Here is a 27052-nt window from a genome sequence, read left to right as displayed (position 1 = left end):
CCACTCTCATATAAGTCACCGAGCACATTAACCTCCCTCACAATCCACTCTGACCAACAGAAAGGGTACTTCTTAATACATAATTTTGGGTTCAGCCATATGCTTGAGCCAACATTTAAATAAATGTCTGAATTAAACGCTCTGGACAGTTTTGTCCATAGTGAATACTGCATGCAAATGCGAAATAACGGGGTGTAACTTCTCTGGTTAGTTTACTAGAAAGGCTTTGCAATGGCAAATAGGGGCAAGAACTTCCTGTTCAACAAAACCAGGGAGGGGCTCTTTCAGGTGGAAGCAACCAATGAGACGAATGTCTAAGACCGAATGCACAAAAATAAAACAAAATCTTGGGTAGGCCTAGCCTACCTTTTGTCAATGTAACTTATCGAAATGTAATCTGGGACGATTACCATTCAAAAATTAAGGACTTCGCTATGCTACGAAATTGAAGAGAGGGGGACATCTACAGGTAGAAATTGTACCAGGTAGTTGAATTTTGGAATAAACATTGGTGCCAAAGCGCAAATGAACTTCTGAACAAAAAACCCAATCAGACATGCTCATCGCTAGCATTTCTTTTGTCAGTTCTTCAAAATATAATCACGTGTATTTACATTTACATTTATGCCTTTGGCAGACGCTTTTATCCAAAGCGACTTACAGTGCACTTATTACAGGGACAATCCCCCCCGGTGCAACCTGGAGTTAAGTGCCTTGCTCAAAGACACAAGGGTGGTGGCTGTGGGGATCAAACCGACAACCTTCTGCTTAAGAGTTTACTGCTTTAGCCCACTACGCCACCTCCACTCCTCATTATTACTATTTCCTCAAGCATGCATCTTTGTGTCTAGCGGCATTTCTTTTCGACATGGCGGGTAAATATGCTAAATTACCTGCCACTGCGCATGAATACCATGGCTGTTTATGAATATTGCGGGGACGTGACCTGTAGTTTACGGCATCCGACAGTTTGATAAGACTTTTTACAGTTACTATTTATTAAAGCAGTGTCAATACACCTCTCAAATAAACTTTTGTGTTATGCATAATAACAGGAACATTGATCACAGTAGAGGAATGAACAAACGGCGCTTGACGGCTGTAACAGCGGTGTAAACAGCTGTAAAAGACTAAACATAAAGAATTAAAGAGACAAAACTTCTCTCAGTGTGGAACAAATATAACTTCCTATGTTTATCTATTTATCATTGTAGCATTAATATAAACATGTATTATTTTTATTAAATAAAAAATAGATTTTTCAGTAGGAAGACTAATTTAAAATGATTTGGCTCAAGAATCGTGATTTGTAACAGAATAATGTTTTTCCCCAGCCCTAGTAGCTGGCAACATTGTCCTAGATTCATTTTCCTGTAACAAATATTTGTTATATATTTGATGGAATAGCCGTATACATCTCATGTTCTCAATAGTTTCCTTTTACAGTGCTCATAAGACTCATGTGTGAATTCACACACTGGAGTAAATGATTTGGTTTTGGTCTTATTGTTTCTTTTTGTGTTCCTGTGCAGGTCATGAGCTCTACAAATGGTGAGCTGAACACGGACGACCCAACCGCAGGACACTCCAATGCTCCCATTACGGCAACTGCTGAGGTAGAGGTGGCAGACGACACAAAGTAAGTATGAAATCCCCTTCTTAAGTTCTCCATAGCTGCTTTTCCACCATCGGGCCAGTGCGAGCCATGCTATCAACTGGTCAGCCAGGGCTAATAGCCTCGGTCCTCGAACCGCAAGAACAAAATCGATTTGCATTTCCATCATCGGGGCAATAGCCCTGCAGTGTTGCCCTAGAACCTACCCTTATTAGACCACACTGGTGCCAATATTTCACAAGCAAGAGGAAAACTCATGCTGAGGTATCAGACTCTGGAAACTAGCTAGCCATCAAATGAACATGGATTTGTGCCTGCAATTCTTTTTATTTTCCCAAACCTGTAATGTTGTGTGCTGGATAAACAATTTCGCAAGTTTGGCAACAATCTATAGTACTTAATCATGCCTTAGCCATACATTCTACACCTATATACATATGTGTCTTTTATCTGTTTTTTTTTTTCCTCTCAACAATTTTTACTCGGTGAGACAGTCAGGTACGACTTTATTTCCGGAAAATACGGTAAACGCCGGGCCAAAGGCGCTTAACAGTTCGCCACAAGGAGGCACGGTGAAGCCCCAGAAGTAATAGTGAGAACACAACTGGCCCTGGCATGTGCTAGAACACCCTCATTTGGCTCGATATTTGAAATGCAGCTATTGACAGCCATTTGGTCACAGAGTGAATTTATTTTTGAGTGACTGCTCTCTACAATATTTTGACTAAAATGAAGTTATTGGTGGGTCACAACTGGCCATTGCTTTTTAAAAACAAATTACTTAAAAATAAGATTTCATTTGAATTTGATAAGGAATTTATTTTCTTGCTGCTAAAATGTAACATTCTGGAGGTGAAAGGAGAACCACTCCTTTACTGATTTAATGGATAAGTTGTTGGTGTCCACAATTGGCAGCTTTGACCTGATTACACCTCAGTGCTCTCTAATACAGTGTAATTCCAATGATCCATGACATCTGCATTTAAATGGTCTTCACTAGATGTAATCGTTTGGTTTTGATTTTCGTGCAGGTGCTGTTGTTTCTTTAAGCGGAGAAAGAGGAAAGCCCTCCAGAGGCACAAGTGAAGAGCACTCTTTGAAAACGACTTGAAACTTTCTGGTCACTGTTAAGTTTGGAATGCAAGCAAATACACAGTTCTCTCTGTCTTTTTCTCTCTCTTTCTGTCCTCATCACACTTTCTTTTATAGATGCTTCACCACTTAATGGAGTGCAAAGGAATGTTGTTGACTGTCCAAAAGACTCTAGTTTCTTCAAAAAAAGAGAATAAAGGAAGATACATAAGATGTGTAAAAAGAAATCACACAAAAACTCTGAAGAAGATGGAATGAACGTGTAATCCAGTAATGATGATACACGACCTCAGTGTTGTGAACAAAAAAAAAGATGTTGGTGTTTTCTAGATTCCATGCTGAACGTTTATTGTTCATTCTCCATTGATCAGGGGACGAAACCTCAATGGGCTGAATGATTTAAGTTTTTCTTAGAAATAGTTCTTATTGTGACAAGCAGGAGGGCAGGAGTCAACTCTGCATTGGGAATGACAGAATGTCACCCACAAAATGACAAAAGTAACAGGACACATTTCATCTCAACCAGACTGTGGAGTCGTTTGTTTTTCTTCAATTTTATTTTATTTTTTTTGTTTTCAGAGGATTCCCTGGGTTGTAAAGCAGTTGTAGTGTCCTGGATATGCTTTTTTTTTGTCACATTTTTTTTTTTATATATATATAGATAGATTCTTTCATTTCTTTTATTTTCTGTCAACGTGGACTCTGTAGCACAGTTTCTGGACTCAGGTACTGTGGGGGACAGAGACAAATGATATTATTCTCTTGTCGCTGTTGTTATTGCACTTTTGGAAAAAAAGAAGACAACACAGTAGGCTTTAAATTAACCGACGAGAAAAACTACAAACTATAAAAACTGATTTGGGAGCATTCCCGCACAGGGCTCTTATCTGTCCAAGGACCGTTTAAGGAAAAGAAGAAAAAATTTACTTCAATTTTATTTCTCACATAAAATTTATTTACCAGGAAATCATAGTTTGTGCCTTTCCAAGTAAAATGTTTAAAATGTAAGCAAGTGTCCTGTAATCACATTTTGTGGTGAGTGGTTGCTTTGGTTGTGTGCATGTTGTCAATCACTCATTTTGGAAGTGAATGGTTATTGCAGGTGTGTGTACAGCTTCACCAAATGACCTCTAACCTTGGCTGGTTTTTATTGTATAATAATCAGCTCTTTTCAGGCGAGTTAAAACCCTTTACAGGCTAAATATCACTGTTCTAAATCAGTCAGGTGGCTTATAAATGAGCAGTTTATATTAAATCAAATGATTATATGTTGAACAAAAGGTATAAGGTATTCTTAATGGGATCTGCAGGCACATTTGTGCAGATCAGATCATTGGTGCACATTATAGTTTAACTATACATAGCAGAATGATTGGTACAACTGCAATGTAATTTGACAACTATGTATCTAAAACATGTACAACCTTTAGAATTGAGTATCAAAAGCTAACAGCCTAATTTTACACTTTTTGCTTACTTGTTCTCACTCACAATGATTGGAATTGAGCTTGATTTCGTAACATCTCCATTTACACTGATTTCTGCATACTTATGCAGGGCAAAAAGTGACAAGCCCTCTTTTTTTTTTTTTTTTTTTTTAAGCAGTTTGAATGATGCTCAGATGTATTCAACCCAGCATGATATCTGAAATGGTAACACATTACAGTAAGGTTTCATTTGTTAACAAGTTAATGCATTTGGTATAATGAACTAACAATGGAAAACAAATTCAGCATTTATTAAGATTTGTTAATGCAAGTTAATCAAAATACAGTTGTTCGTATTGCAAGTTAACATTTTTAGTATTGAAAGCCCCCCACACACACACACACACACAATGTTTTAAACAAATCTGCAACCTTGTATAAAAGTATTGTTCATTGTTAGTTCATGTTAGCTAATGTTAACAAATGGAACCTTATTGTAGTGTTACCTCTGAAACTGGTAAAGCATGTTGTCTGACTGTAATTCCCCCTTGAAGGGCAAAACATTAATCCTGCTTCTGAAGTACATACCTGCAGGCTTGTGCTTGCCAGCCATGAAGTGCTGACTCATTGATTAACATATTTTGTCTTCAACATCAAAGTCCCATCAATTCCCAGTAGTGACCCAAGTCCTGCTAACTAAGTTTAATTTATAGCCTACTCTTTTAAGACATCTCATCACTACGTTGTTGTATTGCTACTTGTCATGTGATTGCAAGATCATGTTCAGACCCAAACTGTGTGCATTGCAGCTTGTGAGGGTTAAAAAAAAAAAAACAGTATTTATAGTTGTCAAGTGACTATTATTAATAGATTCCAAATTTGGGTTATGGAAATGAAATGCTGATAAATGATATTAATTACTATAATTATATTGTTACTGGAATATCATCTACATTTTGTTAAACATTGTAAAAAAAATGTCTAATAACATGCTGATGACCATGTTACTGGTCCTCAGTGCATACAATTTTCTTTTTGTCAGCCTAAAGGAATGTTCCAGGTTCAATACAGGTTAAGCTCATCAAACAGCCTTTGTGACATAATATTACTTAATATTGGCTAAAACTTTACACTGATAAGGTTAATAAATCATTTTAACACAGGAAATGTTTATATCTTGTGGCTATAATTTGGAAACAGTGTGTATATTAATGTGTATGGATTGGCCCTATTCACTTTCATTGTAAGTGCCTTACTGTAACCGTGATTTTTGTTTCAACATTTTACCACAAATGCTGTAGATTGAACTTGACTTGGAACATTTATTTAAAGGGTTTGTTCACACAAAAATTCTGTCATCATTCACTCACCCTTATGTCGCTCCAAATTGGTATGACTTTCTCCTATGGAACGCAAAAGGAGATGTAAGGGAGAATGTTAAGGACTAAATAGGTTCAGTATCCCAGCAGTTTCATTGCATCTTTTTGTCAATACAGAGAAAGTGAATGGTAATTGAGACGGTTAGTCCCTAGCATTCTGCACCTAAACATCTTTACTATTCCACAGAAGAAAATCATTCAGGTTTGGAACAAAATGAGGGAACACTGTTTCAATTTGTCCCATATGGTTATGGGGGAAAAAAACGAATAAGGAAATCTTTAAAACATATTTACAATGTCTGACAGGTTAATCCCCTTTAAAAGAGTGTACAATGGTTACTACATGTATTGTTACTATAAAATCAAATATCTTTTCTTTAAAAAGTGCAAGAATTTTGTAGCCTTTATTATTTTTTGTACAGATTTATTTTAATGTCAATAATTGTATCTATTGTATTTTGGTAGAAACTGTAGTTATCGTGATAAAACATTTTAAGGGTCTGAGCACAAACAATTCTGTAAGAAGGTCAGGAGGTGTCAATTCAAAATACAAATTATATGTGGCCATATACTGTACGCACACAAGCCAAGGGTACTCCTTAAAAAAGGAATGTACACTGGCCTTTTATTTTTCCACTTCTCGAAGAGTGCATTTGCTGTCTATGAAATAATCATTATGAAACTTCCCCTTCCCCAGAATAACGTGGGAGTGACCTGTAGAATTAAAACTGAAAACAGAGGCTGCTGGATGCAAATAATTATTGAGAGAAACGATTTCAATTTGTGTCTACGTAAACTCCAGAAAGTCTTGGGTGTGCTTGTTGGAAAAGCTCAAATATTTTGCAGAAACGTCTGTTGGTGAATCTTGCGGAGTGAAGATTTAAGTTTCAGTATCAGTCCGTAGACAAAACAGCTCTCTCACAATGTCGGATGAGCCAGTGACTTTACCCGTCTGTAGGAGACTTACGTACGCCATGGGACACTTCTTCAACGATCTCTGCGCGTCCATGTGGTTTACCTATTTTCTGGTGTATTACCACTCGGTTCTCGGTTTCCAGGACACTAACGCAGGTGCGCTGCTGCTGGTGGGGCAGATCGCGGATGGGATCTGCACGCCTCTCATCGGCTATGAATCCGATCGGACTTCAGGATGTGGGACGTATGGAAAAAGAAAAACCTGGCATTTAGTGGGTAAGAGTGTGAAATATGTGTTACCGTAGCGCGGTAATTTAGATTCGACATTCGTTGATCCTTTCCCTTACCCGCGCTCTCTCGGTGCTGAAGTCATACAAAGATATAATTAGGGCACTGTTAAGTTAAATAGTATATAACTATACTCGATTGCTATAAACCATTGTACTCAAAATAGTCGAAACTGCTGTAAAATTTAAACTGTTGTAACTTCAGAATATGCCCGAAAATGCCCTGATGCGCTTTCATAGCCTAGCGTACTTAAGGGACCGTCTGAAAATTCCATCCACATCAGCGTTGTCCAGGCATTCTCTCAACTGATGTGTTAGTTATTAATGAAAAAATATATATTTTCCAATATGTCCAATTATATGTTTATGTATAAAGTATACAGTTATTATAGTAAAATGAAATTACATTTTCACATTCAAATGGTTAAAAGTAGGCTCCTAGTTGGATGCATGACTTATATGTATACATTGTTCTTTTTTTTATTATTAATTAATTGATTTTTTTTAAATCGCTGATTGATGGTCTCAGACACGGTGGCAACTGAGCGTCATTAAGCCTCCATGAGGACTTTGGGAATTGGGCATTCCATATTGGGGAGAAATTTTTTTTATATTTTCACATTCAAATGGTTAAGAGTAGGCTCCTAGTGGGATGCATCACTTACTACAGGTGTTATTTCCCTAAAATGTCTAATTATATGTATACAGTATTCAAATATTATTTTTAGAAAAAAATTTTACTTTCACAATCCAAAGATTGTATTCGGTTCCCATAGGAAAGGCTGGCTTACTACAGATGCTATTTTTCTTATATGTCTAATTAAACATATAGTATTCAATTATTTTAGGGGAAAAAATCACATTCACCAAAATTATATTTTCACATTCAAAAAGAGTTTGGAGGCTCCTTGTGGGATGCATGACTTACTTCAGATGTTATTTCCCCAGAATGTTGAATTGTACATACTTTCAATTATTTAAAAAAACACTATAATTCACCACCATGTTTCTTACACATTCCAAAGGTTGTAGTAGTTTTCAGTATGTAAAATTATGCAAATGCAGTATTACAACCATTTGAATGTGAAAATGCTGCTTTATTTATACAGAGGAGTAGGTTTATTTAGGGGTTGTATGGACATGTCCCTATCAACTTTTAGAAAATCAGAAATGTCCCCCACCAACAAATATTACCACATAGACTTTTCATGTATAAATGTTTATTTGCCCTTTAGTTATAAGTCCTGAGTTTTGCATGTGGCCATATGGTGGATTCTGTCTTTACCTCTGGTAAGCACCCTCTAAATGAAGACACCTTAGAATTTGAACTACTGTGCCAGGTAATTGAATGAAATGATTAGGAGAGAGGGGAGTTGGAAAGTATAAAGTGGAAGAAAAAAGGATTTCCCCCATAATTTGTCTTATCTTGAGATGTCATTTTTCACATGTTTAATGCTGTATAAATACATTTTACAGACTGTCACTTTATGGCCCTTGGGTATCATAGTTTTCTCAATATAAATCTACTAAAAATACAATTGATTTTTTGAGACATTAATTTGAGACATTAATCTTAGGTTAATATAACACAGGGTTATATATCTTAGGGTAATATAACACATATAACAAGTATTTTATTTTATTTAGTTTTACATATGGCATTTTTCCGTAATATCATGCAGCCATGGCGGTCAGTTCTAAACCTGTTTTAATCTTAAAAGTAAATTAATTAATTAATCAGGTTAATATTTTATGTGGTGGGCCAGATTAAAATGTGACTTGTTCCATGTATAAGGAAATAATGTTATTTTGCCTATATGGCCAGAATGACGTTCTTGCATTTTCATAAAACCAACATTTTGAATAGAATCCTCTTTGTATTATGTCCCTACAACTTTCAAACCAAACCTATGCCCTTATATGTATATGTGTGTGTGTGTATATATATATATATATATATATATTACACATACATACATACATACATACATACATACATACATATACGTTTGCAATTGGTTTGTGCAACGTGCAAGTCAATTGAACGATCGCTTGGACGCCACCTTCGTTTTAGCGCAGTGAACATTTTAGACGGTCCCTTACACGCCATTGGCGAATATCAACCGAATATCTTATCTAAAACTAACTTTACAACTTTGGGGGACCTTTGAACACACTTTCTTTATTTTTCCTTTTTTTTTCTTGCGTTCGTTTGCTCTGTATTTTAATTGTTTTGGAATGTAAACCTGAGCAAGCGGATGTCTTAGATCGCACCTCTGCGCTTTTTAGACGCCGTGTCAAAGAACTTCAGCGTGTCTCAACACTCCTGCGTTCTGTTGCGCTGCGTCCAGCGGTTTTTCAAAAACACGAAAATCTGTCATTAAAAGAAATATGTATCAAGTGTTATAAGTAGTAGTCTAAATTAATTTATGTGTTAAGTATCCACAGTATTATTAAAACGTTATTAATGGTCGGTGGTGAGTAACACCATGACAAATGAGCTTAGTCAATCAATGAACTGTGACAGTTTCCTGACTACAGCTGACGAGGAAACTGTGGTCTTTTTCATTCGGGTTGGTTTAAATATAAATCAAGGGCAGTACCTGCTTCAAGTTTCATAGAGCTAGTATTGTAAAAGATAGTAATGTGCTTGCAGAGAACGTCCATTATAGTGAATTAGCCTATATCATTAGGTTGTTTGTGGCTGCGAAACAACATAGCAACATGTGTATTAATATAGAATTCACCTATTTGATTACTCGACGTTGTAGAGTTTTGTTTTAATCGACATCACGACTTTAGGGTAGAATTTATATGAAAGAATATAGACTATTTTAGCTGCTGTAACTGGTCACCATTTCTTTTAAGGTGTCCACCATCTTAATAACATTTTTGCCTTCAATGGTTAATTTTAAATGGTCCTGCGGTGTGATTTATTTTTTTTAAATTTATTTTTTAAGAACAAATAGGCTATTCCATGTAATTTTCTAAATAAAATGACCTTATAAATCGCATGTTTAATAATCATAAAAAAAGCAATCAATTCAACTTTATTTATAAAGCACGTCTGAAAACAACATAAGTTGAACCAAAGTGTTTTACAATTAAGGAATGGCACATGTCAACCAACCATAACACAGCAGCCAGTTGCAAAAGTTATCAAATCATAATATAGTTGGAACTGTTTGTTTTATAGTGAAATAATGGAGGCAATGGAGCAAGAGTCAAAGATAGGGATTTAGCTCAGTTTACTATCCATTTTCCTACAGGAACATTAAGTGTTTTCACCTCCTTCCTCTTCATATTCAACCCCTGTATCGGATGTGATGAGGGCACCCCACAGATGGCGGGGCTCATTTATGTAATCCCATTTATCATCATCTTCCAGTTTGGCTGGGCTGCCACCCAGATATCCCACTTGTCGCTCATTCCTGAGCTGGTCACATGTGAGCATGCCAAAGTGGAACTTACATCATACAGGTATCACTACCTCCTGCAACAAAAATAATCTATGTAGAACAAGATATGCTACTAAAATAAAGTCAGCATCACTGTGTGTGTGTGTGTGAGTGTAGCTAAGCTTGGTTGCTTTCCTCTTTTCTATAAAGATATGCTTTTACAGTGGTGGCCAATATCACTGTATATGCTGTGGCATGGCTGTTGTTTCAATTTCAATCACAACAGATGGATGATCCATCTGCCTCTCAGAATCTGGGTTGGGTCGATGTTGCCACATTCAGAGTGAGCTGAAAAACATTGATTACTACATACAAGATAAGAAGTTAAAGTTAGTATGTAATGTACATTTTAATTTGTTCTTTGTATCTCTTTGTCTGCTCTGTTCTTGATGTCATAGTATCTGGCCCTGATTGTGTGGAGCATCGGTACTGTTTTCTCCATCATTTTTCACCTGGGAACAAAAGAGAGAGTCCAGCCTCATGTGAGTGCACCAGTTGCAGGGGAGCATCAGCCTCTAATTCCTCGCTCTTCCCCGAAATCCAGCCTTTTGCTCCAGTGGAAACACTGGCTTGTGGAGCCTGCCTTCTATCAGGTGATATCATGAGGATCTCTCACTTTTTTGGAATTTCACAATGAATAACACACAGACAACATTGCTACCCTTTTAGACTATTGAGGACAACTATTGAAATGACCATCTAATAAAGTAATACACAATTTACTATTTCATTGCTAATTAGTCAAAGTTAGTAAACAAGTGCTATGTAACAAAACATATAATTATAGAGTGATTTAATTTTTCTTCCCTCTCCTCAGGTTGCCGGACTATATATGTGCACTAGACTGATTGTAAATTTGTCCCAAGCTTACATCCCAATGTATTTGACAAACTCTTTATCACTGCCAAAGGTATGGAAGTTCACACTTCCCAGCACACCTATGCTCATTTTTGTCAATTTAATCATTCTTCATTTTAAACTATTCTATGCCATAGCAGGTAGAAGGGTTGCTAGGTAACCATAACCATTTTTCAGTTAAATCAGTGATTTATTTGTGCCCAAAAGGCAGTGTTTCATATTGACAAGACTACACTACAGATTTCAATGGATAGTTCACCCAAAAATTTAAATTCACCATTTACTGGAACACAAAATGAGTTATTTATAGTAATATGTCAAAACTTCTCTTTTCCATACAAGATTTTAAAGGCAACCTTTTTAGTGAGTATAATGACTTAAATAAGAAGGCCTGTAATATGTTGAGGGCCGGGCCTAAGAGAAAGCACTAAAAAATATAAGCATTCTATAACTCAGTAGACGACAAATAATGTGTCCAAGAACTTTTTCCCCTAATATGAAGATGTTAGGATATAATGTACATGAAATAAATTGCATAATTGGAAATAAAAAAGGAAAGTATGTTTTTTAGGTGCTGTGACAAGTCAACATCTCTTCACTGTTTATTAAGATTTTCACCATTTTAATCACCTTTCCACTTTTTTCTAGAAGTACAAATAAACTAGTGTCTCAATTAATATGAGGTCCTGAAAATTGCAAGTATAATAATTACAGGGTAACACTTTATGACAGTTTATAATACCTAATGCATTTACTAATGTTAATAAATAGAACCTTACAGTTAAAACAGCACCAAACCTTCTCACCACAATTGTACAGAGTGGTTATCTGAGTTACTGTAGACTTTGTCAGTTCGAACCAGTCTGGCCATTCTCTGTTGACCTCTCTCATCAACAAGGCACAGAACTGCCGCTCACTGGATGTTTATTTATTTTTTTGGCACCATTTGGATTAAATTGTAGAGACTGTTGCTTGAATATCCCAGGAGATCAGTAGTTATAGAAATACTCAAACCAGCCCATCTGGTACAAACAATCATGCCACAGTCCAAATCATTGAGACCACATTTTTCCCCATTCTGATGGTTAATGTAAACATTAGTTGAAGCTCTTGACCCGTATCTGCATGATTTTATGCACTGCACTACAGCCACAAGATTGGCTGATTAGATTGGCTGATTGTTTGTACCAGATAGGCTGGTTTGAGTATTTCTATAACTGCTGATCTCCTGGGATATTCAAGCAATAGTCTGAGAAGAATTTAATCTCAGAATGCTTTTCTAAGATGCGGGTGAAAACTGTTTTGGCGGCATGATGGGGACCTATCCACTATTAGGCAGGTGGTTTTAATGTTGAGGATGATCAGTGTATGTTAAAATTAAAATTAACCAAGATTAATCAATGCTGTAAAAAGAATTGTTCATTGTTAGTTCATGTTAAATAATGTATTAGCTTATGTTATCATATACTACCATATTATAAAGTGTTACCATTACAGTATACGAAATAAGAAAATGCTGTTTAAAATAATTTTAGATGAAGACATACAGGAGGACACTGCGGACAGTGCTTTTCATTTCACTACCCTCATAACTATGCGTAAATGTTTATTGAGTGCAATAAATCAATAAAAACAAAAGTTGGTCAGAATATGTTCAAAAATAAATAAAATGGTGAAAATCAGGTAGCTACAAAACAAAAATTATAAATAAAACTAGATAGGTACATTTCCTGAAGAAAATGTGAGTGGTGCTTGCCGTGGCAAAACTCGTCAAACAGCATGTTGTAACTGGAAAAGAAAAAAAATTATGGTCATAAATAAATCAGCCCAGAAGTCTGTACGATTTTCTGGTGCAGAAATATGTGATTTTTTACTCGGTTGCTAGGGTAAGCCCATGTGGTTGCTATGCAGTTACCAAGGTAATACAATACATGGCTCCTTTCCATCCTGATTGAAATAAGTCAACCCGGAAGTCTGTAGTGTTTTCTGGTGCAGAGATATGTGATTTGTTACTCGGTTGCTAGTGTAACCCCATCTGGTTGCTAGGCAGTTACCATATTGATACTAATGAAGTGTCCTTGCCATCCTGGTTGAAATAAATCAACCCGGAAGTCTGTACTCTTTTCTGGTGCCGAGATATGTGATTTGTTTCTCGGTTGCTAGGGTAACCCCATCTGGTTGCTAGGCAGTTACCATAGTGATAGTAATCAAGTGTCCTTGCGATCCTGAGTGAAATAAATCAACCCGGAAGTCTGTACTCTTTTCTGGTGCCGAGATATGTGATTTGTTTCTCGGTTGCTAGGGTAACCCCATCTGGTTGCTAGGCAGTTACCATAGTGATAGTAATCAAGTGTCCTTGCGATCCTGAGTGAAATAAATCAACCCGGAAGTCAGTACTCTTTTGTGGTGCAGAGATATGTGATTTGTTACTTGGTTGCTAGGGTAACCCCATCTGGTTGCTAGGCAGTTACCATAGTGATAGTAATCAAGTGTCCTTGCCATCCTGATTGAAATAAGTCAACCCAGAAGTATCTACGTTTTTCTGATGCAGTGATATGTGATTTGTTACTCGGTTGCTAGGGTAACCCCATGTGGTTGCTAGGCAGTAACCATATTGATACTAATGAAGTGTCCTTGCCATCCTGGTTGAAATAAATCAACCTGGAAGTCTGTAGTCTTTTCTGGTGCCGAGATATGTGATTTGTTTCTCGGTTGCTAGGGTAACCCCATCTGGTTGCTAGGCAGTTACCATAGTGATAGTAATGAAGTGTCCTTGCCATCCTGAGTGAAATAAATCAACCCGGAAGTCAGTACTATTTTCTGGTGCAGAGATATGTGATTTGTTACTCGGTTGCTAGGGTAACCCCATCTGGTTGCTAGGCAGTAATCATAGTGATACTAATCAAGTGTCCTTGCCATCCTGATTGAAATAAGTCAACTCGGAAGTCTGTACGTTTTTCTGATGCAGAGATATGTGATTTGTTACTCGGTTGCTAGGGTAAGCTCATGTGGTTGCTAGGCAGTTACCATAGTGATAGTAATGAAGTGTCCTTGCCATCCTGATTGAAATAAGTCAACCCGGAAGTGTCTACGTTTTTCTGATGCAGAGATATGTGATTTGTTACTCGGTTGCTAGGGTAACCCCATCTGGTTGCTAGGAAGTTAACATAGTGATACTTATCAAGTGTCCTTGCCATCCTGATTGAAATAAGTCAACCCGGAAGTCTCTATGTTTTTGTGATGCAGAGATATGTGATTTGTTACTCGGTTGCTAGGGTAAGCCCATCTGGTTGCTAGGCAGTTACCATAGTGATACTAATGAAGTGTCCTTGCCATCCTGATTGAAATAAGTCAACCCGGAAGTCTCTACGTTTTTCTGATGCAGAGATATGTGATTTGTTACTCGGTTGCTAGGGTAACCCCATCTGGTTGCTAGGCAGTTAACATAGTGATACTTATCAAGTGTCCTTGCCATCCTGATTGAAATAAATCAACCCAGAAGTCTCTCTGATTTTCTGGTGCAGAGATATAGTTACTGCTAAGCGGTTGCTAGGGTACTCTGTGTAGTTGCTAGGGAGTGGCTTGGCAGCTGCCAATCATGAATCTCCAAAGGCTGCTTGTCAGTATGAATGATATAAACCAACTCCCATGCCTCTGTGACATTCAGAATGGAAGATATCCCTCTATGGATTTTGGTTGTTAAGGTGCTCGACAATGGTTGCTAGGGAGGGGCTAGGAAGTGTTGAAGTGATGCATGATTGGCTGTTTGCTGTCCCGAGTCAAACGAGACCACCCTTGTGTTTCTATGACACTTCTATCCGGAGATATCCCTTTGATCTTTTTCAATAGAAGTCTATGGGACTTGTTGCTAAGGTGCTCTTAATGGTTGCTAGGGCGTGGCTTGATAGCTTCACAATGATCCAGAGAGACTGATTGGTTGTCTGAGTAAAATGAGCCCACCCCTCGTCTCTATGACACTGTGATCCAGAGCTATGTTCAATACAAATCCCTATGCCTTTTCATTTCATGGGCCGTCCTACACCATTATAAGTCAATTGGGGCATTTTTGGGCAGCTCCTGCCCCCCAGGGGTGCAACTTTTACCCCATATTGAGGTATGCTCTTACAGAGCCTGCCAGCCTCTTCAAATGTGGCAAATCACACGTTTCTACTGAAATCCTCGCTTGGAGCTGTGACGCGTCAAAGTTTGTCTCAATGTTAAGTCTATGGGTTTTTCGGCCGCTTTTTTGCCCCTGGGGCAAATACCGTACCCCGATCGCTTATAAAAGTCATAGCACATGTGTCCTCAATAGGCCGTTCGATTTGACACCTCATTCGTGGGTCTACGCCAAACGGTCTGCGGGACGAGTTAGGTGCCGAAGTTTTGTTAAGAGATATAAAAATAAAAATAAAAATAAAAATAAAAAGTATAATAATAAGTATGTGAGATTACAATAGTGATGCTTTGCAAGCACCACTAATTACATATTTTAAATAGGACCTATAAACATCCTATTCAAAAAATTCACATCACCTCAAAAAAATAGATAATAAAATATTAATAAATGCAAAGTATAAACATACTTCTTAGAGCGAAAATGTTGTGTATTTTGCAGATTAATTGTTAATATTTTCACTCTGGTTGAGTCTTTGTGTGTCTGAATTCCATCCGCAGATTATTCCTGACAAAACGTGACAATCCATATGCTTTGACAAATGGTGTTTCTGCCATCCTTTAAACAAAGTCAGCTTCAAAGACTCAAAATAGCCACAAAGTATTTTTTTTTCTTCTGTCAGGAGTCAGCATTATTCAGGAAAGTGTGTGATCTGTGTCTAATAATACTGTGATTAGAAGCACATGAGTTCCCAGTAATGCATTGCAGTACAAATAAATGATACTTTTTACTGTGTACTGTTTTTAGCTTTACTGTTTGCCAGTTTTGTATAGACTGCGATTATCGTAAATGTTGTACATTTCAGTTATTTGTCATTAGGTGGTGATTCAAAGCTCATCTTATTCTTAATATGTTGTTTTTGTTATCACCATCATTGTGATTCGGATGTTAAATGATGAAGTCCATTCGCATTGACCGATGGAAATACATGAGGTAAATAACACTTCGAGCCACAAGTTTCTTATTGGTGGGCTCTAGGCACCCACCGATGCCACCTGTGGGATGGGCTGGCCCTGATATGGTGCATAAGTCATGTGCACTACTTTTATAAATGCTTTTAGTTTTGTTCTTTTTGGAGCTTAACAGTCCCTGGTCCCCATTCATTTTCATTGTAAGGAATACGGAATAATATGTTTAAAATATTAAATAATAAAAACACTTCTTTTCAGAACTACATTGCAACTATTCCCCTGGTCATGTATGTCTGTGGGTTTGTGTCTTCTCTGGTTATGAAGCCTGTCAGTAAACGGATCGGCACCTCTGTGAGTGTTTCACTAATTCTCTCACCGGTTCAATACACTATGAATCGAAGTGGATCAAAGTGCATTGTATGTAATTTCTGCCTTTACAGATGACTTATTTTGCTGGCCTTGTGCCAATTATGGCGTTTTCCTACTGGGTGTTGCTGGACATGAACATGGGCAGAGGGGTTTATGGAGCTGCCGTGCTGCTGGGTGCTGGATCTGCTGTCATTCTGGTTATGTCACTATCCATGACCGCCAATCTCATTGGAGATCAAACGGTATGCCATGATATCATTTAGTGGCAAGTTTCTGCATTAATTGGTCATAAAATGTGATCTCATCTTCATCAAAGTCACAATTATAGACAAACACAATGTGCTTAAGCTAACAACATGCAAACAATTATAATATTTTATGTCTTTATTGAACACAGCCCATTAAAAATTCACAGTGTTGTGGAAAAAGTATGTGAACCCCAAGGCCATCAACAAAAGCTAATCAGAATCAGGAGTTGGAAAACCTGGCATCCAATTAATGAAACAAGATTGGAGTTGTTGGTTAGAGCTGCTTTGACTTAAAAAATAAATAAATTAAAAAAGCACTCAAAAATTTTGAGTTTTCTGTTCACAAGAAGCATTTGCTGACGTGGATCATGCCTCGCAAAAAAGAGATCTCAGAAGACCTATGATCAAGAATTGTTGCTTTGCATTATGCTGGAAAGGGTTATAAAGTTATCTCGAAGAGCTTCGATATTCATCTGTCTTAATTAGACAAATTGTCTATAAAAGGTGGCCTATACAGTTGGAAATACAGCTGTGCAGCTGTATATATAAAAACTATTTGAATCAACAATATGATAGATAGTAACTCTAGTTTTCAATGGCATTGATGGCTAATGGGATAATGTTAATTATATATTATTTTTTTTACAGCAAAGTGGTGCCTTTGTTTACGGTGCAATGAGCTTCACAGATAAGGTGGCCAATGGACTTGGAGTTATGATAATACAGGCTTTACACCCCTGTCAGTGAGTTGAATCCAGCACTTTTACAACTAGCTAGACCATAGTGGACTTTAATGTAGAACTTTTAAAAGCCTTCCTAAAGTCATAATGACTTCAGTAGTTGTGCTGTGATTGTAATAATGTGTATGTTGCAGTATTACACTTGCCAAGTCTTAAACAAATAGTGTGTCTTGTCTGATTTCTGTACGGCATCTGACAGATATCATTATTTTGCACAGTACACAGGAATCCAATTGCATGTGGTTCTACCACAATGTCATGGTGATTGTTACTGGGGGCGTGGCGGGTGTTGCAGCTCTCTGTCTCTGTACCATCATCATCTGGCCAATCACAATTCGCAGACGTGAGTCTTGGTATTTTTTTTTAACCTTCTTCGAATCACGAGTCACACACTAATTTATTGTTTAACCTCTAAAATCTGCCCCAGCCTGAATGGTGGACATTATAGCTTGGCAACACTGCATACCTTTCTGTCAGATGTTGATCTCTGCTCTTGATTAAAAGGTAGTAGTAGTTTACCTGGTGAAACCAGATATGTGTAAAAGGGAAATTCTGTTGGCAGAATTGGTGCACCTCATTTAAAAAAAATGCTGTTGCAGTACCATGGTACAATAATGGTATTAGTTGGTAATACCATGGTACTGAATGGTTACCATATTCATATACCATGGTATTTACATGGTACACCAAAGTACTTCAAAGAATACCTATAGGTATAAGGTACATCAAATAATAATAAAAAAAAAACACATTATTTACAATACACATATTTTAATGATATTTTAGGGGGACAACCCTCAGATACACCCCCGATTTCCGCCTATGATTACCATGTCTAATCAATCATTGTATTGGATTTGCATGACGCAGTACTGCTTGATAAATGCTTCATCTGCTCATATGGTTATTCATAAAATTGGAACCTCCATCCTCTACAGCACAGTATTTTTCACTTTGACCAAGCAGATAAAAGATTTTGTTGCTTTTCTTCTTAATTATACATTAATTTTTTTCTCCTCAGGTCTGGCCGTCATCACAGGCTTGATGGGTACACACGAAGAAGAAACAAACAGCTGTAGGGTCAATGGAAGATTAAACTGATGGACTCTTGCAATTGTAAACAATCAGCACACTGTGGCTGATCAGGATGCACTGCAGAGAGAACGATGTGTTCTATTTTGTCACTTACCAGGAATAAGGAAGATCCAAAAATGTGCTGTGGTCACGAGTGCCTGTTTCAGCACTTTAGATATGCAAGTTTCTGCATTGTTCTTTGATTCTCAAGACAGTCTTTGTGTGTCGTATTTTAAAATATGAGCTCAGGTCTGTCACATGGAGAGATGTCTCAAATAAGGCAGCAATTACATGACACATTCAAGAGACATGTGGAAGTTCTGCTCTGCTGAAATTCTTTTAAAATTCCAGTTGAGATGGAAAACAAATTTAGTTTGTAGGAAAATGTTACAAAAGTTAAAGGTGAACAGTACAATTTCTGCTCCACTAGCATCAACTAATACTTAGTTGAGCCAATGTTACTATGCCGGGCTGGTTTCTTAAAGGGGACATGACATCATTTTTTTTTTGTTTATTATTTTCCCTGAGGTCCTCTGATAATGTTAGTTATCAGAGGAATAAAAATAAAGGTTTTTATTTTTGCACCAAAACAGTCATAATTTTGTAATATATGATAATTTTCCACTCTGTCTCTGGCCCTTTGTCTGAAATGCTCTGTTTTGGCCAAAGTGTAGTACATAGTGTGGTAACCAGCTGGTACGTGCTGTGCAGTGTGTATAAACCGATCCCCTGGCCTCAAGAGGCACACTAGCGACTGAAGCTAGAAGCTGTAGCCATTAGCCTCCTTGTTAGCGCACCCGTTGGTTCAAATTCCATTTGGAGCGGGTCGAGCAGGACTGGTTATAGTGGTGGCATGACCCGGATTAAGGATTAGGGGAATGAGTGTAACGGTAGCCAGCTGCTACGTGCGGTGCAAGTGTGTAAGCCTCACTCCCTGGCCTCAGCACCCATCTCCCATGTCGGAGACGCCAGTTCAAATCCTGTTCGGAGTGGGTCAAGCAGCACTGGTTACAAAAGTGCCTCCTTTAACTCTTTCCCCGCCAAACACGGAATTTTCCGGGTTTTATGAAAAAACGCTTCCCCGCCAAACACGGAATTTTCCGGGTATCCGTGTTTTAGGTGGTATACGGTAAGGAAGTGTTTTGAAAGAGTACGCAACTCTTTGATCAAAGAAACAGACTGCGATCGTCTCAAACGTGAAGTGGAACACCATACTAATACTAAAGCACTTGTTTGATAAACATGCCTTTTTATCAGCTTTTTGTCCGAAATGTTGTTTTTGACAAAACCTACCTCTGTTCAAGTGGCAATAAAAAAAGAACAAATGAAGATAAAATAAAATGCTTTTTTGCCTAAAAGCAGAGGCTCAGATCTTTATTTTGATATATACCATCTTCATATATTCATGGAAGAAAATATTCTGCGGGCCATTAAAGTTTAGCGAAAATCGTCAAAAACCCTGGCGGTGACTGGCAACTTTTTTTAAAAACGCTGGCGGGGAAAGAGTTAAACTTCAATGTAAACGACCACAATTATGATTGGCTAACATGGTGCAGCCCCTCAAATACAGCCATATTTGAAACTCAATCGAAAGAGAATGAACAAGCTCCACAATATAATAAAACTACATTTTACGTTTTACACATAACACACATCCAACACATTGTATCCGAATTAGGGCTGTCGATTTAACGCGTTAATTCAGTGCGATTTAATCGCATTTCCTCCCCCAGACCATAATTAGGAAGATTACTGAAAAATGCAAGCTTGTAGTACCACCTGTTTACTCCAGAGGGCAGTAAGTGAAACTTCAGCTGTATGAGCAACGCGCACTTTATTACAGTGAAGAAAACACTTCAGTAGGCGTTCTTGCGTTCAAAACACACGAAGGGATCTCAAGATGCGTTTAAAAATTGAGTATTAAACTATATTTAACTTGATACAATGACCTAAACATTTTATGTTTATGATGCAACACACCCGAGACACGACACAAGCATGTCTGACGCAGGGTGTGGCTGGATTGAGATGGTGCAAAATTTGGAAATTACCCCATAAATATCTAATCACAATTAAAATCTACTACCTCACAAATTATTTTCTTGTAGAGAGATTTAATTGTGATGTCGATATATTCTGTACATTTTGTGGTCTGCAGGCGGAAACATTTTTTCATTTATTTTGGAGTTGTCCCTACTCGTCCCTACATGTTTTATTCGGGTTTATTTTAGCTATGACATGTCTCTTCATAAGGAATATTATTTGATTAATGTTCTGCTTTTGTTGGCAAAATTTAGTATTCATACATGTAAGTATGGTGGTTATAAACCATTAGATTTAATTTTTAATTCAGAGGTTAATTCAGCAATACCTAAGAACAATTTCCAATTTGAGTAACAAGAAAGCTGTAAAGTGTATTGAAATATGTAAACAATTAGATATTTTTATTTAAACTGTTTATTTATTTTCCTTTTTGATGTTGTTTGTTTTAATATACCTCTTGGCTCTAGATGTAAAAGTTTTTAAGCATTAATTTAAAGAAATCATAATAAATCTCCAACTGATTGACAAATTCACTTGTGAAATGGATTGCTGTGAACTGTTTGCCAATGATTGGATTACGATCAATAATATGGTAGTAAACAATACATTGTATTCTAAAGCTGCTTTTTGTATTGTCTTATCAATGATGAACTCTTGTGCCACAAGAATGTAATGCATTTTAATTATCTGATTTTTTTAATTATATATATATATATATATATATATATATATATATATATATATATATATATAATTTTAAATATTTAAAGATAACTATATATAATTATATATATATTGATATAAATATGTATAATCATTATATATTGAATTATTGTTATATGAGGGGCTTTCTCAGCAAATATTTGTATATGCGATTAATCGCGATTAATTAATCGGGACACCATGTAATTAATTAGATTAATTTTTTTTAGCGATTGACAGCCATAATCCGAATATATTAAACTGTTCACTTACTGTAAGTAGGCTACAACAACACCACAAACTATCAAACAGTCATGTCATTTGAAATATTCATGAATGGAACTGTTTACTTTTACCATCGTGTCCAAGTGTTTTTAACTGCCCCATCCTTCAATACCAGTTCTTTTGCAAAGCTTGAATCGTATTATGACTGGTTCAATCTACCAGACATAAACCAACAGAGAGCGCCAAGCAGTGAAACACACACACACAACTCGCGCACATCGCTGGAAACACATCACAACGGTCAAAAACATCCATCTAGTGAAGCGCTACTCAACACGCTGCCCATGGGCCATATGCGGCCCTCCAGCGATCTTTTGTATTGATGGGTCATTCACGAACGTGTCGGCTCTTGTATGTGAACGTTGGAGGCCGGCTCGCATATCAGAAGAGCCGAATCTATTTATAAAATAACACAAAATTAAGATATGAATGAATAGAATTAACGAATTTAAAGAACGAAAAAATAAATAAAATAATATAGGCCTAAACGCTCAAGCCCACACACATTCGTTCTGACTGTCTGCTCAGACTAACAGCCTCACCTGTTGTTCCTGTCAATCAGACACGCAGTGTCAACCAATTAACCAAAGATGCGTGAGGGAGGGCGGAGCCAACTTATTATGTTGTTCAGATTGTATTCGTTTTGAATTGTTACATTTATATGCACTGTTTATATACATAAAAAAGTTATACTTTGAATGCACGTGTGTAATATCATCCATCTTTTTTACATTTATTTCAATTTGTGGAATGCTGCAGTTTTGCAAATTGTTATTTATTTTTCTTTAATGTGGTGCAATATTCTATTATGCTGTTCAGATTGAATTCATTTTGAATGTTTATATACAGTAAAAAAAACAAGTTATCCTTTAAATGCAAACGCAAACCAATGCATTTATAAATACATTGTGGTTAAGGTAGATTATGATTTCATTTAATAATTTAATTAGAATTGTTTTAACACCAATCATAGTCAAACTAAATGTCTGACTTGAAAAAATACAAAGCATTTTTTATTTTTTTAAATAGCCATCTGGGAGCCAAAAGATCCGGCTCTTTTTGGTGAGCTGAGCCGAATGAGCCGGCTCACTGAAAAGAGCCAGAATGCCCATCACTAATCTTTTGTGGCCAGTGCTATGATATCATCATCAGAAATATATTTATCTGCAGCCAAATCTGTATGAATTGTGTGACACAGAGACATGCTTCACGCCATCCACCGTGGTATCTGCTCAGCTCACCCCTCTGAGAACGAACCAAATTATAGCGACCACAAGGAGGTTTCCCCATGTGACTCTACCCTCCCTAGCAACCGTGCCAATTTGGTTGATTAGGAGACCTGGCTAGAGTCACTCAGCATGCCCTGGGAATCGAACAGGGTGGTAGCCAAATTGTCATACTTCTTAAGGTTCACGTATGTTTATTACAGATAGGCCTACACCTTAAGTAGTAATTTATTGATGTTTAACTTGAAATCATAAAATAAAATGGGGCTACATAATTACTTTTAAGGCTTTAAAGAATATAATTAAAAAAAAAAATAATAATTTATATGCTACATTATTTATGCAACCCAGACAACACCGCCAATTATATTACATTACGCAATAGTAATAAAGTATACTGTATTTCAGTCCTAAATTCTTCACACTCACGTTATGTTAAGGCTCTCCTAAGTCAACCTACAAGCCCTTATTGGCAGCATCATGTTGTGGGGGTGCTTTGCTGCAGGAGGGACTGGTGCACTTCACAAAATAGATGGCATCATGAGGAAGGAACATTTTGTGAATATACTGAAGTAACATCTCAAGACATCAGCCAGAAAATTTAAGTTCGGTCACAAATGGGTCCTCCAAATGGACAATGGAGTGGCCATCACAAAGCCCTGACTTCAATCCATTATAAACTTTGTGGACAGAACTGAAAAAGCATGTGTGAGCAAGGAGGCCTACAAACCTGACTCAATTATACAAGTTCTGGCTGGAGGAATGGGCCAAATTCCAGCAAGTTATTGTGAGAAGCTTGTGGAAGGCTACCCAAAACTTTTGACCCAAGATAAATAATTTAAAGGCAATGCTACCAAATACTAACAAAGTGTATGTAAACTTCTGACCCACTGGGAATGTGATGAAAGAAATACAATCTGAAATAAACAATTCTCTCTACTATTATTCTGACACTTCACATTCTTAAAATAAAGTTGTGATCCTTACTGACCTATTTCTATGATTAAATGTCAGGAATTGTGAAAAAAACACTTGAGTTGTTCACATATACACGTTGTACCCCTCTGAGAGTGCTTGGAGTGCTCAAACGAACTAGGTGTGAAACCGATCCTCGAGGGTACAGGGATCCAGCTTTGTGGCCCCTTACCTTTCCGAAGTTGAGTTGCCCTGATCTAGAGCATGTTTTCATACTCCAACAGTTAAAAATAGTGCAAGAAGCAGCAGCTGAATGACAAATAATTGCATCTCATTTTCAGAGTTGTAACTTGACACTGGATCTTTTAAAAGTGGCACGAGATACATGACTATGGTCAAAGACATCTGTGTAGTGCATGTTTCTATACATGAATAATTAAAAAAAGTCCAGATGGGTCCCCTTTGATGTTCAGGAATTGTGAGGCCAAACTAGGCCAGTCTGTCCTGCTCTCTCTCTCTCTTTGTTTACGAATGGATTGACAGTGGGCGGGGCAGAGGGTGTGATGATATTAAGTAGGCATTGATGTTTTTATGCTGTAGAGGTAGTCAAGAATTAATGGACATGCTAGTGACGTAGGGAAGTCACAGAAGTAGAGAATGAGATGTTTTTTGCAGCTTGGTTTCAATAAATGCTTTTGTTGCTTTGGGAATTACATTTTGAGTTCTGAAATTTACAGTATTTATTTATTTAATTATTTTGTATAATGACCTCTTATTTGTAAAATATCAAGGAAAATGTTATTCCTTATGTCATGGCCCCTTTAAACAAAGAGCGTAATGTTTTGATAGTGCGAGGGAGCCAGTGTTTACACTCTTGACAATTACTAACAATTCTTGAAAGTTCTAGAACTTTATTTGCTTGAAACTGTTAAGAGATTCATATTTCCAAACACTGCCTTCATTTGGCTCATTTGTCCAAATTGACTTACAATGCATTTACAACAGTGACAATCCACCTAGAGCAACCTGCGGTTGAGTGCCTTGCTCAGAGGTGTCTTCATCTTATGTAAACTTCTGTCATCATGTACTGTATCTTACTTCTGTGTACACAGAGTGCATTAATTTAATTACAATATAAAAAATGTGTGAAGTAAAACTTGTTTGGGCAGTTGTGCCTGTACTGTTGTTAAGTGTGATCCTTTTAATGGATTCATCTAAATTTTCCTACAACTAAAAGCAATTCCTACAGCAATAGTTTTATCTTGTGCTGTCTTATATGTTACCACTGAGTTATCTCACTCACCACATCTGCTTTCCATGGACTAGGAGCCAAATATTCTTTATTGGTTAATTTTCTAACATTTACACTTTTTAGAACATGCTAGCTTATCAGACACTGTAGTACTACAAGCTTTGGCATTTGTGTTTACCAGTGGGTGGAACCATTGCATTTTATATTCTCATCCACTAGAGGGAGACATGTCAAAGCAGTGGTGCTACTGTGGATTTTGGAACGCATTGACAAAGAAAAATGACATCTTTGAAGGGCACTGAGGGAATTTTTTTTTTAATGAAGAGCCCTTACAGAAGACTGTTAGCTAAGGGTACAGTAGTTCGATGCTCCCTTCAGAGTGCCCACATCAAGAGCTCTGTTCTTTGGCATGAGTAGGGCATAGGGATGATCCCTTTCAATTGGAATCCCCCAAAGTAGTGTTTGATACAAATAAAAATAACTTAATTCAACATTATGACTATACATTATGTATATACTGTAATTAAAAATGTGGAAGAATAAACAATGGAAATCTGACAACACAATTAATTATTTTGTCCTATTGTATTCAGTCTCTAATTCTTTAGATTACAGACCTGTAGCCCTCCTGGAGCTATGCAGTTATTTAATGCCTTCCCATAATCATACCTGAGCACAATGAGGTCACAATAATGGGTGGCATTTGCATTTTAAAGAAATGTCTCAAACACAACCAGCAGAAACAAATGCGATATCACCCTTTAATTAAACCAGAGCTGCCTGACTCCTGGGTATCTACCCACGGTGTGCCAGCAATACCTCCCTTGTAGTCTTTAAACATACTGCTGTGGGTAATTTGAGGGGCAGGCGTCATCTCCGCCTGTTAGTGTAACCACTAATTGGAGTCAGGACCATGGCCTGTATTTGGATAGAGGCAGAGTGGTGGTGTGAATGATATAAGATTAGGCCTACATCGTAAGGGGAGCAGAGGTAGGGGTCAGCCACCCAAGGAAAGTAGGGGTGTTGTAGTAAGACTACTTTATGGAGAGTTTCAGAGAGGTCAAGCAAATTGCATACAAGCTGCAAAATCATTTACTTTGTATGCTGTTTTAGAGCAATTATCAAAAATGTGGCTGTAGCCGATAGGGTTCAGTTATTATTACTGCTGAATTTTCTAAACCGTTTAATTGACATCTGGAAGCTTAGGACTTCTGACCACCAAGCGACGGCAAACTATTTGACTACATGTTCACAAACTTGTTCTTGTGGAAAAAGAAGAAAAGAAAAAGTACCTACTTTATTAGGTGTCTTAAACTTCTATTTACATTTGATACAATGTACTTATTATGTACAGTACATAGGTGTTGCTTACATTTAAAGTCCTGCATTTCATTATATCTGCAGTTAGTGTTAACCTTACCCCTAATCCTAAACCTAACGCCTACCCCAACTAGGGTGACCACCTGGTTATTGCTCTGTTGCAGGACAGCAGAAGTGATTTGCGGGACTATGCGGGACACATGGGTTACTATAATTAGACTATGTATATATTAATTTTCTATTAGACGAAACTCCAATTTGCTGTGATGTTGGATGTCACTAAGCTTTATGAAATGTTCATTTTAAAGCAGTGCTCTGTGACCAGCACTCAATTTGCCCAGGCTCGAGTGATACAATCTACTTTTAACAGCACAGGATCTATTCAATCTAGTAAAAATAATGTGCTATGACAGGGTAGTCATTGAAAATCACATTTTATGCTAAATTAATGTCTTAAGAAGTGACTAGGTTCCGCTCCTTTATTAGAACGAACAAAGATTAAATGCATTCTGGCCAGATTAAATGCATGTTAAACTTGTACTTTTTGTCAGATCTGGCAGCTTCGAGCAGGGAGATGTGTATTTTCATCTATTTCAACTTTCCCCCCTCTATCCAGAAAATGACGGCTGCACAAATCTATTTTTAAATGGCAATCATAGTTTCTAATTTATTTATAATTTTTTGTGGGATTGTAATTTTGGGAAGATTAAATAAAGTGCACTGTTAATGTGTCATTTAAAATAATAATATAGAAAAATTATT

General features: G+C 37.1%; 2 protein-coding genes across 2 annotated transcripts in view; both read left to right on the top strand.

The window, feature by feature from the left end:
- Nucleotides 1–4330, top strand: part of LOC127621150 (casein kinase I-like) — a 70129-nt gene extending 65799 nt beyond the window's left edge. The window contains exons 10-11 of the mRNA XM_052094639.1: nt 1533–1639; nt 2647–4330. Of these exons, the coding sequence (XP_051950599.1) occupies nt 1533–1639; nt 2647–2701 (162 nt within the window). The 3' untranslated portion in view covers nt 2702–4330. The remainder of the gene's footprint in view (nt 1–1532; nt 1640–2646) is intronic.
- Nucleotides 4331–6237: 1907 nt separating this feature from the next.
- LOC127621016 (major facilitator superfamily domain-containing protein 12-like) lies at nt 6238–21102 on the top strand. The gene is made up of 10 exons (XM_052094427.1): nt 6238–6704; nt 9985–10195; nt 10324–10456; nt 10572–10766; nt 10991–11083; nt 16375–16467; nt 16557–16727; nt 17382–17476; nt 17692–17816; nt 18495–21102. The coding sequence occupies exons 1-10, from the start codon at nt 6437–6439 to the stop codon at nt 18572–18574; spliced, it is 1464 nt and encodes a 487-aa protein (XP_051950387.1). The 5' UTR covers nt 6238–6436; the 3' UTR covers nt 18575–21102.
- Nucleotides 21103–27052: the final 5950 nt, after the last annotated feature.

This window comes from Xyrauchen texanus, chromosome 27 (assembly GCF_025860055.1).
Source record: "Xyrauchen texanus isolate HMW12.3.18 chromosome 27, RBS_HiC_50CHRs, whole genome shotgun sequence".
Classification (NCBI taxonomy): domain Eukaryota; kingdom Metazoa; phylum Chordata; class Actinopteri; order Cypriniformes; family Catostomidae; genus Xyrauchen; species Xyrauchen texanus.
Note: the sequence above shows the minus strand (reverse complement) of the source record. Positions and strands in the feature narration are given on the sequence as shown.